The 12055-nt window shown below is 40.5% G+C and overlaps 2 protein-coding genes across 5 annotated transcripts; both read right to left on the bottom strand.

The window, feature by feature from the left end:
* Positions 1–771: 771 nt before the first annotated feature.
* On the bottom strand, positions 772–10232 carry asb10 (ankyrin repeat and SOCS box containing 10). Of its 4 annotated transcripts, XM_004542813.4 has the most exons (7): positions 9919–10232; positions 9732–9820; positions 5248–5349; positions 3386–3653; positions 2462–2966; positions 1833–1946; positions 772–1474 (listed from the first exon to the last, which is right to left on the bottom strand). In XM_004542813.4, exons 3-7 carry the CDS (start codon positions 5333–5335, stop codon positions 1289–1291), a joined length of 1161 nt encoding a protein of 386 aa, XP_004542870.3. In that variant the 5' UTR covers positions 5336–5349; positions 9732–9820; positions 9919–10232; the 3' UTR covers positions 772–1288. The 4 variants fall into 4 exon arrangements, with proteins under 4 accessions (XP_004542870.3, XP_004542868.3, XP_004542869.3 ...); XM_004542811.6 differs by lacking the exons at positions 9732–9820; positions 9919–10232 and having other exon boundaries at positions 5248–5717; XM_004542812.4 differs by lacking the exons at positions 5248–5349; positions 9732–9820; positions 9919–10232 and adding an exon at positions 4343–4935.
* Positions 10233–10373: 141 nt separating this feature from the next.
* On the bottom strand, positions 10374–10977 carry h2bk1 (H2B.K variant histone 1). Its single transcript, XM_004542814.5, has 2 exons — positions 10795–10977; positions 10374–10695 (listed from the first exon to the last, which is right to left on the bottom strand). Exons 1-2 carry the CDS (start codon positions 10906–10908, stop codon positions 10459–10461), a joined length of 351 nt encoding a protein of 116 aa, XP_004542871.1. The 5' UTR covers positions 10909–10977; the 3' UTR covers positions 10374–10458.
* Positions 10978–12055: the final 1078 nt, after the last annotated feature.

Below are 12055 nucleotides of genomic sequence, written 5' to 3'. Positions count from 1 at the left end.
ACTGGTCGTCTGATTGCATGAGGACATAAACATATCACCACCGACTCTGATTAGCAGTGGAGGGCCAGGGCAGGCTAATTCTTATAATTGCAAGTGACTTCAGCAGCACCTCGCTTTGATCTACTGAAACCATTTGCCGAGCTCGTCTTCCTTTCTTTTTCGGGTTATTCTGAGTTTACGTTGCTGCTCTTTGCGCGCTTTGTGAACGAAATTCTGATTGCCTGTTTCATTTCTTAAAGACCAATTAAAACTGTGTTAAAATAGGGCCTGTGTTCTCAACCTCTTTATGACTAAAAACAAAGTTTTATACGGCAGGGATATAAAAATGATACCGAACCTCTATCTGCTGTCTGTAAATTCACATTAAAGCTGTTTTCCCCCCGTGTAATAATTTTAAAAAGGTCCAGATCGTCTCCATCTAAACTTTTCCACCCAGTAAGTAATGGAACGGAAGAAGCGCTCTTTTTTTCGCCTGTGTTGTTCTAACCTCAAAAACCAAATCTAAAAATAATTTCACAACACACATTCAAATATCTCTAAAAGTTATTCAACATATTTCTGCTTAATTTGATTTCAATTTTAAATTTTTGAGGGCATACTGGATTGGATACCGGTGCTTCCTAAAATATTTTTGTGTTATAAATTAGTAATTTCCAGAAAAACGCGGCAATGACAAAACAGCCAGTAAACACACACAGAGAAAAATGACTACAAGCAAAAACATGACAGAAAAATATAAAAACACGAAACATGAAAAGAACAATGACCAGATCATGCAGCAGTAGTGGAAAACTTTATTTTCATTTAAAGCCTGTTTTAATCATATATTCATATAATTACAGGCATCTCAAACGATTAATGCAAATATTTTGATAGCAATACTCGATGTGCAAAACATAATTACTATGCTCCCTAGCGCTGACCTATGATAATAACTATGTATACAATTTAAAGCAAGTCGTCCTTTTTAAATTAAAGTGTAAAAGTAAGAGAAAAAGAAAAGAAAAAGTGATCAAAAAAGTAAAGAAAATATAAACCAATATAGCTGCAGCCCCACTGCATAATTTAATAATTCTAGTCTGTAGCGCCCTCTTGTGGTGCAACATCAAACGTGTTTCTGCGCTGAGACATGGATCAAAACATGACAGGAAACGACTCTGCGTCTGCCTCCTGAAAATCTTATGTATGGCAGCACGCAACCTAAAAAAAAATCTGTGTATTGATTCACATTGTTGGACTTTTCTCACCATCGATATTTGGTACAAATATTCACACTCAGATTGGACTTTTAGTGAATGTATCCTCTGAAATCCAGGAGAAGATAGTTCTTGATGAACTTGGGCAGATCGAGCTTTGGGACCACTTTGTGTACCCGGCCTTCCAGGAATCTCCTGAGACTGCAGCGAGCCAAGTGTTGCAACGAGCGAGGAGTCATTTCCAGGGAGAAGACTGACTCATAAAATTCTTTGTGTTCCTTTTTTGGACAGAAACACACAAAAAATAGATTTAACTGATGAACTGATACTAGATTGATGGCTCTATATTGATGCTTTGATATTCTGAGTTTAGTTTTGCAATCAGCTTATATTAAAAAATAGCTTTCTGAATATAAAATAATGATAAATTACTTAATGTTCTTTTCATTTTTAAAAGCCCTCATATTTATAAGAAACTACAATATTTTTCTCTACCTAAGATGGGTTGAGATGGGTCACTTTAAAAGTATTAATTTAAAGACAATGAAGACTAAAACATTTAACTAAACATAATAATAATAATAATAATTAAAAAATGGTAAACCTAATTCATAATTTCACATTTAAAAAGCTTGCCTTAAACACCTCCTCTGACACGGACTCAACCCAGGTGTCCGTGACTTTGAGGTGACTGTAGGCATTCAGGAGAACCTCAACAGTGCGTGGCGATTTGGAGCAGTGCATCAAAACCTGCAAGGTGCATCACAACTCAGAGCAAAGCAGTACGATTTAAACAATCAACATTTAAGTTCACGAGCAAGCATGTGACTCCATAGAACTGAAGAAATAAAGTAATTAAACACTTGTGAAATGAACAGATTGGTCTTCCCTCCAGGGGTTTAACTGGAAATTATGCAATTAGTGCTAATTAATCTCCTATTAACACTTGCCTAATTAGGAACCAGGCATTTTGTGTAGTGCACGTGGGTTCACTGATAGTTGTAGTCTGTTTCCCGCTGAGAGTGCAACACTTCATGTTGTGCCATGAGATGGTAATGATTTGAATGTGAAGTTGTGAAGTCTGGAATATCGCAAGGAACAGTGTAGTGTTTCAAAGAAATCTTAGTCAAGGTGTTACATGTGCAGTACTTGCTAATTATGCAAAATGAGCCACCTTGATGAATAATTGGCTGTAGCCGTGATAGCATGCTTCTCCACACGTTTTATTCTGATTCCATGTAATATTCAAGCATTTGGGTCCCTACCTTCGGAAGAGCACCGGGCCACACCCGAATGGAGCCGTGGTTGAGCAGAGAGCGGACAATCCTCTCAGGACTATGGGAAATCTTGTAGGCCACCACCTTCAGGATGTTGTGCATTGGAGCTTCACCTCCATAGTCCATGTTGTTAACACAGGCCCCATTTTCCAGCAGCAGATCCACTATGTCTGGGTTCGCATTCTTACAGGCCATGTGCAAAGGAGTGCGTTTGTCCTGTTCCTCAGTGTGGATGTTGGCCCCTGCGTTTATCAGTATCTGACACACCTTGAAATAATTACGGAGATCCTGTGCCTCCTGGGGCTGTGAGCAAGCAGAATTGATGGAGGTGAGACCCTCATAGTTCTGTTTGTCCACAGCAGCTCCATGACGCAGGTACAGCTCAGTGTGGTCTGGGAGGCCATTCCTGGCAGCCACATGGAGAGGAGTGTCATATTCATCTACAGTGCAGCCGTTGATTGCAGCTCCATACTGAAGGAGATACTTGGCACATCTGCAGACAGGATTAATAGAATCAGGTAGATCAGTTGTTCCTACACTTTAGATTTTTTTTCCCTTTCAGATTCAAAGGCATTTTAATGCATTATGCTTTTTGTCAGCTGTTTATATTACAGCAAAATTTACAACTAGGGGCAGCAGCAGTCCCAAATTTAATATATTTTACTGTCACTTGTAGCTTCACCTCCTGCTCCTGGAATATGTAACTCCTGAAGGAGGAAATGACAGAAACAACAGAATGTTTACTCTGCAATAAATACACCTTTTGCTCAGGTAAATATACTCAGGGGTTTTGTTTGCTTTTATATAACCTTGCAGCTACAAGGATACAAGTTCAAGTACTGGTGCTTAAGAGTGACTGAACTAGATGAGGAATGAAAATACCCTTACATAGTTTTACTGGATTTCACTTACTCAAGGGATTCAGGGCTTGTACAAACATGCAAAGGCAGAAGGCCGTCCTCTGAGACAGCATTGGCATTGGCACCGTGCATCAGCAAGAGTTTGGCACACTCTGGTTGGCAGTTTTCACAAGCCTCGTGCAGCGCAGTGGTGCCGCCAGGTGCTAGGTCAACATCTGCGCCGCGCTGCAGCAGGAGCCTCAGGCAGTCCGCGAAGCCTCGGCCAGCTGTGATGTGAAGCGGTGTCGTCAGCTCCTGCTCATAAGTCAGTGACCACAGTCCTGCCAACAGGGAGCAAAAGTGTCATGAAGCCAACATTGAACTCAAGCCATAAAGTATATATGTCACATATATGCTTCAGCAGATATAGTATACAGCAGGGGTGACAAAAATAAGGCCTGGGGGCCAGAATAGGTATGGCAAGGCTTCAATCCAGCCCAGGGGATGGCTTTTGGAAAACATTAGATAGGGAAAACATTTTTGGAAATTCAACTGTATTTTTATATGTTTTACAGCTTTTCCCGCTATAAACTAATAGACATAGTTAAGTAATAGATAAAGAATGAAATGACAGAGAAGTACCTGTTTTTCTTGGTTAAAACATAAAACTTTCAGTGGAACAAAAACCTTAGGTTTTTAAATACATGATAGTCTGAGCTACCAGGCATTTTTTTGTACTTTTACACATTTATCATGCGGGAAAAACTGAGATGTCATGTTGAAACTACACTTCTTTATCTTATATTAAGGTACCTCTGGGATCAGATGTTTGGTTAAACATCCTTACACTGACAAAGTTGAGTTTCACCCGTCTCGCCCACTTAAAATCAAAGTGGACTGTATGTAACCCTCAATGTAATTTGACATCCCTGGTATACAGCGTAACATTTTAATGTACTCATAACATGTTTCATCAAAATCTAGTTTAACCTTGCTGATGCAAGATTAAACATAAAAATTAAGGACCTACTCAGGCCTCTGTAGTTAAATCTAAAGTTCTTCCACTCCTCCAAGTTGCTGGTGTCATAAATTGCATCAATAAGGTAGCCATACTCATCATCATCCACGATACCGAGGATAGTCAGCTCATCGCCCACGAGCAAAGAGTTCCAGAACTGCAGGATACAACCTGTAGCCTTGGCTGTGGCGATCACATCTTCTCTGTATTTCTTTTGTTTGCGCCACTTCACTCTAGGTGCTACGTAAGCCATATTACAGCGAGCTAATTTGTTTTTAAAATGTATTAGTTGTGAGGTTTCTCCTGAAGCACCACTTATGCAGGTTGTTTGTGCAGACAGGGCTATTTCAGGGAGGTGTTATGTGATATTGTGCTTGACCCTTTGAACCAGTGGCATGAGAGCCAATGACTGCATTGCATGTAACCTGCCTAATTATCCAGCTAATACAGTTTTGCAGTCTAAGAAATTAGAAGTGACACATTATTTCGCAACAACAAAAAAGTCCTTCATGATGTTTTGCCAGTGACGAAACAAGTTATTGAAAACGGACACTGACTCAGTCTTTAATGGAAGGGTCACAACTGAATCTAATGGATTGTCCTGTTGCACAGAACAAACAGATGACTCGCAGGTCTGATTATGTGGTGGGCATATGATGGTTTCTATAAATAGCTCTTCGGGTTCTGTGGCTATAAATATTGCATTGATTTATCGAGCGAGAGGCGCCAGATGCACGTTGCTCAGCAATGCACAGCAGTGATTTCTTTATATGTTTTTGCCTTTAGTTTTTTCGTGAAATCACAGGAAATATCGGTTGTGTTCAAACCATTCTGATTTTGGATGCCAATCTCGAGAAAATACGGTCCGATTCATGTGACTTCTTAGATCACTGATGAAGACAGATGTTGTCTCTTACCTTCCCCTCTGGCAGCCCAGCGCATTTCCCCTCCCTGTGGCTCAATGATGAGGTTTGCTGTGGATCCTCTAGGAAAAAAGTGCTGCATAGCCTCCAGGTCTCCTGTATACAAAGCATTGTGGATGACCACATCGTGGCAGACAGCTGGTGGCAGGGACTTCAGCAGTGCTCTGTTGTTGGCCTCCTTCTTCAGCATATAGCTACTCAGATTATGAGAGGCAAGTTGCCTGCTGTACTTGTATCTCTCTAGCGTGTCCTTGTCAAGTTCAAGAGAACGCAAGGCCATGGACGTGAAGACAAAGCTGCCTCTCGACATGCTTGTTGTGCGATATGTGTATGATTATGTCTAACAAGTCCCTTCTCTCTGTTTCTGTTGTTATTTCACTCTCTCTGGCTGATGTCCACTTTGTACCCGCCGGCTGTTCACAGGGTTGATTCACCGAGTTGTTTTGATATTCGGCATGAGACCCTCCCTGCAGCGTGACAAGTAAATGCTATTTTTATGTCTCACACGCAGCCACTCAAACCTCTCCTGTTTGCCTCCAGCAAAGTTATAAAGTCTCTCTGTTAGGCTGCTAGTATCAAACCCAGTGCATGCTGTTTTAAAAGTAATACAATGTTTACTAAAATTACATGTAATTTAGCAAAACTTTACCAAAAGGAGGCTTAAAAACTACTGATTTTCAGTGTGGTTCTTTCAACTTTTCCTACTTTAAATCTATTGAGCATAATAAGTCTGAAAAGTCAGTGGATGTGAACCTTTTTGTCCACTGTTCACCTTCACTGTTTTAACAAAAAAAAAAAAAACATGTTAAAAAATAAAAAATCTCCAGACCTATAAGGTCAGATTTTGCCATGACATTTTTCTTAGAGGAAGAGCAAATAAGAATGCCCTATTTGTAAGCCCCTGAGTAGCTAGCAGAATGCCTTTTTCAGCTCAGTATTTTTTTTCCAAGAGCTTTAATGGATTTTATGTATCCACATGGCTCCCTGCATTAGAACATTAGGCTGAATGACTGGCAACCGCTGTGTCACTCTGCCCCACGTGTAGTGTTCTGATGGCGGAGGGACGGCACATAATTAAGCCTCTTAAGCCTACTCGCTAGGCATCTGACAAACATCTCTTTTGACTGATGAACAACCATTTTCCAGTAGTAGAAATTCTACCCAGCAGAAAAAAACTAAACAAAACAAAAAACCCAAAACAAAACAGATCTCACAGCTCTGTAGACACCAAGGATGGAAGGGTGACCTTCAATTTGACACCATCACCATCTAATTTTAGCAGTATTTGATACATTGCGTATCAAAAACACACTTTTTAAGGTGTATTTATCCGCCTTCATGTTGGAGTCTATTAAGATGCCTGCAAGCTCTGCGGAAAACAAAGTTTGCGCCACAGGTGGAGAAATACACGATATTGGCGAAGAGGTTTTACCTTCTTTTCTACTCGAAAACACAGAGGCAGAGCCGCATCTCATCTATACCTTAACGACTGTTCTGGTATGGAAATCAAGGTCATTTATTTTATGTTACAGTTGGTAATAGATGCCACATTAAACTGAAGGCGAGTAAGAGTTTCAACTTTGAAAACACACATTACCAGAGAGAGACTAGGAATATTGTTTTTGCGGCTGGAGTACATCCTTTTAAATGATATACATAATGAGTTTATAATATGCATCTGGGCTACCTCCTCTCTACTTTGATGTCTTCCAAATGGCCCGGGTGTCATCAGCAAAACATGTAGGCACTTTCCCGCCTCATTGACTCCCAAATGTATTTTAAATATCATTCCTGGTAACGCAATTATTTAAAACGCTGAACTAAACACTTACTAATGGGGAAAAAGACAGCCACTTCGATAAATTCATTTCTCAAATGGTGGGCATTCGTGTTTCCTTTTTTCCCCCCTTTTCTCTCTCTCTGTGAAGCGGAGGCAACTCTGATGATAACAAAAAAACATCAGCAGCAGTAACACCCCCTGCCCTCACAGCCCCCTGTGGACATATTAAATCTATGGTTTCCTCACATTACCCACCAGTAGCTGCCTCTCCAAGGCTTTCTGCATTGTGGTCAACCACCTTCCTATCCCAAGGCAGTCAGTAAGAGGCTGGACATCAGCAACGGCCCTGATGAGCGCGAGGCACTTCATTTATGCAATCATAGGCAATTAGTTCCCTCTGATTATGAGGCTCTTAATGCTATTTTGAGTACTGTGTGCCACAGTACTACAGAAAGAAATTAAACTATAGCCCTCCCTCCACACTGAGCAGTCATTTAATATACTGGGAACATAATGAAATGTACACAGTAATTACAGTAATATTAAATGCTAATGTGTTTGCAATTGGCTCTGCTGTTAGCTTAAGAGAGTCAGAAAGACCGTCCAAGTTTAGACATGGATCAATTATCCATCAGGTGTTTCTTATCTTAGTGGTTTATGTGTTATTTCATGTTATTCCTATCAGAAAAAGCGAGATCAGTGCCTGAGCAACTCTGTGCTGGTTAATACGCTAGATACACATTTCAGCACATGCCTGCCATGAAGTTTGCATTCAGGTCGTGGAACAACTGATAAGAGATGATAGGCAAGTTTAATTGGCTATTGACATTATCTAAAGACAAGCTAGCTGTTGCACTTACTGTATGTATTTTCCGATTTTAATCCGGGCTCACTTGTTCTAATTTTCCTTGTATCATACTATAGTTCATCCAGTTGTATTAAGCTAGGCACACACAATCTGCTTTGCATATTTCATACCATTAAACATCTTGGATAACTAATCAGCAATGCTTTGCTTCTATACATGTGACACATAAAAGTCTACAACTGGGCTTAGGTGAGGTTTCCTGTTTGCAAATTTTCCTCAAATCTCATCACAATGCTTGAGATGTTGGTGAAGAACCTAAATGAATTTATAGAGCCTTGAATTGAACAGTAGCCCCAGACCATTCAGTGGAAGCATGATTACTTTTTCTGTATTCTTTCAGCCCTTAGCCCACTACCTATAATGTATTGTATGGGTCTTTGCAGATTCCAATTGTCTCTCAATGCACTGATCACCACGCAAATAGCCCTCTGTTTCATCATGACAATTGAGAGGTTCATATTTCAACCTAATAGTCCTGTATAACTTTAACCATCTATCACAACCTCATTTCATTGCGGTTGCAGTTAATACGCGCTTCCCTGCCAAGTGGAACATTTTCTAATGATGCACTCTCACATGAAAACAAGGCAAGTCATCCCAGGCTCTGCATCACTCACTAATGCACCCATCCATAATGTGTTCATAGCAGTCTGCCTAAAGGAGACAGCGATGACTACTACTAGGCATGGGCATAAGAGGGGATATGGGGAAGAGTGCAAGACACAAAACCTAAATGGCCACGATTATTATGAACAAAGTCACTGCCATTAAAGGCCGTATCACCCTCATAATAACGTCTCTAGATTTCATATCATTACCAAGAATACTAGGAAATATCTGAGATGGTATCTCAACAATAACAGTCAGTGGCAACCTGCATTATCACAGTAAGTCTGGCTTTGTGGGACGTTGATAAGTGCAGTCTAATAGGTGTATGTAAAGCCCGATGTAAACACCATCCTAATTAGAGAGACCTTTATCAGTTCCTCCGCTTTATGCAGATTGAACTGGTGCAAACGCTAGTGTCATTATCCTGTAATCAAGTAGCATTCAGCTGATGGTGCCGTCTCTTAAAAACCTGATTATAATGCATAACAAGGACACAGTGTTGCTTTATCTCCTCTGTTAGTTTATAAATATTTCAATTTTAAGGATGACCTAGCCAGATAAAGATCTTGCAGAGGTTTGCATGAACTTCATCATAAGTGAAAAGATTGCTGTATTTTAAAATATAAGTAAACAGAGGGCTAGTGTGTATTTAGTCAAAAACAACACAAAACAAATGTTGACAACATACCAAACTTCGAAACTTATAAACACCACTAAGTTTTCCTTCAATTAAGTAATTGCTTTTATTTTATAAAATTAACATCTCATTTTTTCCATTATCATGATGGACAAAATTTCAGAAATAACTTTTAAAAATTATTTCTTTTACTTTTTTTTCTTCTATTTTCTCGTAGCTGGACAGACAATCCGGAAATGAGTTCAAATGATTAGTGACCAAAACCAAAGACACTTTTTTTGTTTCAGTACATGGCATAAGTCAGCATACACTCACACATGTTAAATAAACCTCCCTTCATTCTTTCATCGTCGTCAGGGTTAACAGGATGACTTGCTAGCTAGCTAAGCTATAGTTTAGCTAATTTTCTAACGTCACTTTTCATTGTTACAACCGCTCAGGTGCTTCTGATAATATCAAAACTGTTATGACGATGATGATGACGATGTCTGAAGTGAAAAAGAGACTATTATTTGTGGTCGTACAGACTATGAGGTCTCGAATCATAATAGAAAGTATACGTTAAAAAATCAAGGCGATATTACCTGGCAGTGATCAGGTTCAAGTTTACATGGTGAAACTGGAGACACCTGTTTAAGTGCCCACCTGTGCCTGCTGCTGTTGTAATCTGCATCTGTAATCAGAAAGAAAGTGTGATGTCATGTTTTAATCAGAACCATGTTTTCAATAGGTTTGTTATGGACGGCATCCAGCAGACATATAGATCCATACATTAGACTGTACCGGTGAAATATGGCAGACCTCTACCACACCATGTTCGCTCATTGTGGTAAGAGAAAATTCGCTAATGGAGCTTAATTTGGACATTCTTGATATATAGAAATATTCAAGCTCCCCGACAAAACATGATAGCATTCAGTGCACTAATGGGTTGCTAAGGTAGAATTTCTAAAGGGTTATTGCTGTTGTATTGACTTTATTGGCTTTTATAAAAGTTATCAAGCCGGTGAAAGGAATGTTAATGTTTAAATGCGGAGTGCTACTGGCTTCCAAATGAGTAATTTCTAGTTTGCCATCACACTGCGGTATACAACTTATGCAAGGATGAAATGCACAAGTCCCCTTTGAAGGTGCATCTGAACGAGATAGATCCAATTACCCCATCTAGTGGCGACACCAGCCACGATGGCTTTACTTTATTGGGGGGGAAAGAAAATAGAAGATCATGGCTTTGTGAAATATTTTAATGACCAGCTTACAAATCTGCCAACTCTCAAGTTTAAATTCCTCAACATAACGCACTGGAAGTTTTCACTTGGAGCTGGTGTACTTGGTGACGGCCTTGGTTCCCTCAGACACGGCGTGTTTAGCCAGCTCCCCGGGCAGCAGCAGCCTCACCGCAGTTTGCACCTCTCTGCTGGTGATGGTGGAGCGCTTGTTGTACTGAGCCAGGCGGGACGCTTCTGTGGCAATCCTCTCGAACAGGTCATTGACGAAGGAGTTCATGATGCTCATGGCTCTGCTCGAAATCCCCGTGTCCGGATGAACCTGAGGGCAGGAAGAAGGGTTGCCATGCAACTTAATTAGAGGACAAAGAAAACCGAGGCAGCCGTAAGGTTCGTTGCGCCTTTCTTCTTCTTCACCCACCTGTTTCAAAACTTTATAGATGTACATCGCGTAAGTCTCTCTTCTTTTGGCTTTTCTTTTGGCTTTTTTCTCAGTTGAACTCTTCCCCTTCTTTTTGGATACGTCGTTAGTCATGTTAACTAGTCAAAACTGCTATATCCACTTATTCAGGAGCGGTTATCCCAAAGCTTGGCTGACGGGCAGCTGCTTATGTAGCGTGCCTTAATTAGTCATTAATTTACTTCACCTGGTTTGCTTCTCTAGGCTAGACTGATAGACATCAAAGTATAGCCAAATACTGACCATGAGAACGGTTATTTATCACAATAGTATTATTCCTTTTTTTCCTTCGTATTCTGTGTTTTAGTGGCTTTATTTATTTAGTTTTACATTTTTTATTGCAAGTGGAAGTAGATTTCTATATTTAGGATGTTGCGCCTAACAATGGTGTCCACTGGGTGGCGGACTTGCATTAGTTTTAAAGACTCGACATGCGCTTGAAAGCGGATTTCTATACTTGCTTTTGATTTAATTGCAATCCACTTTAATCTTCCTTCTGCCTCGTGGGTCATTAAATGTACCAAACATGTGGATGCTATTAAGCATCATAACATTTATCAACAACACCTCTGAGTTCCATTTGCAGTCATATCCAGTGTTTAGGTGACAATCAGCCAGACATGTAAGGTTATACGGTTTTCCGATAGATTAATGCGCACTGTGTTTATTAAAAATGCATGCCATTATGCGCAAGGTTGAATTAAAGCTTTAACCCCAGCCCCAAAGCCCAGAGTTCATTTTGTTCACAGTAGTATTTTTTAGTGTGACAAAATTAACTCTGCACTTTTAATGGGGCACAGTGGTGCAGAGGATTGGACTGCTGCAAGAAGGCTCGGTAACCCCAGGTGGCCAGCTGGCAGTCTTTTTGCCATCTCCTTGTACCTGTGAAGGTTTCCCCTAACCGCACCACTCTCCTCCCACAGTCCAAAATATGCAAGTTAGGTTTACTGGTGCGGCACGGTGGTTAGCACTGTTGCCGCACAGCAAGAAGGTCCTGAGTTCAATTCCACCATCAGGCCAGGGTCTTTCTGTGTGGAGTTTGCATGTTCTCCCCGTGTTTGCGTGGGTTCTCTCCGGGTACTCCGGCTTCCTCCCACCGTCCAAAGACATGCAGCTTGTGGGGATAGGTTAATTGGATAATCCAAATTGTCACTAGGTGTGAGTGAATGTGAGTGCGAATGGTTGTCTGTCCCTGTGTGTTAGCCCTGCGACAGACTGGCGA

This window comes from Maylandia zebra, linkage group LG18 (genome assembly GCF_041146795.1).
Source record: "Maylandia zebra isolate NMK-2024a linkage group LG18, Mzebra_GT3a, whole genome shotgun sequence".
Lineage (NCBI taxonomy): Eukaryota > Metazoa > Chordata > Actinopteri > Cichliformes > Cichlidae > Maylandia > Maylandia zebra.
The sequence above is the reverse complement of the archived record's forward strand: the minus strand, read 5'-3'. Positions and strand labels throughout refer to the sequence as shown.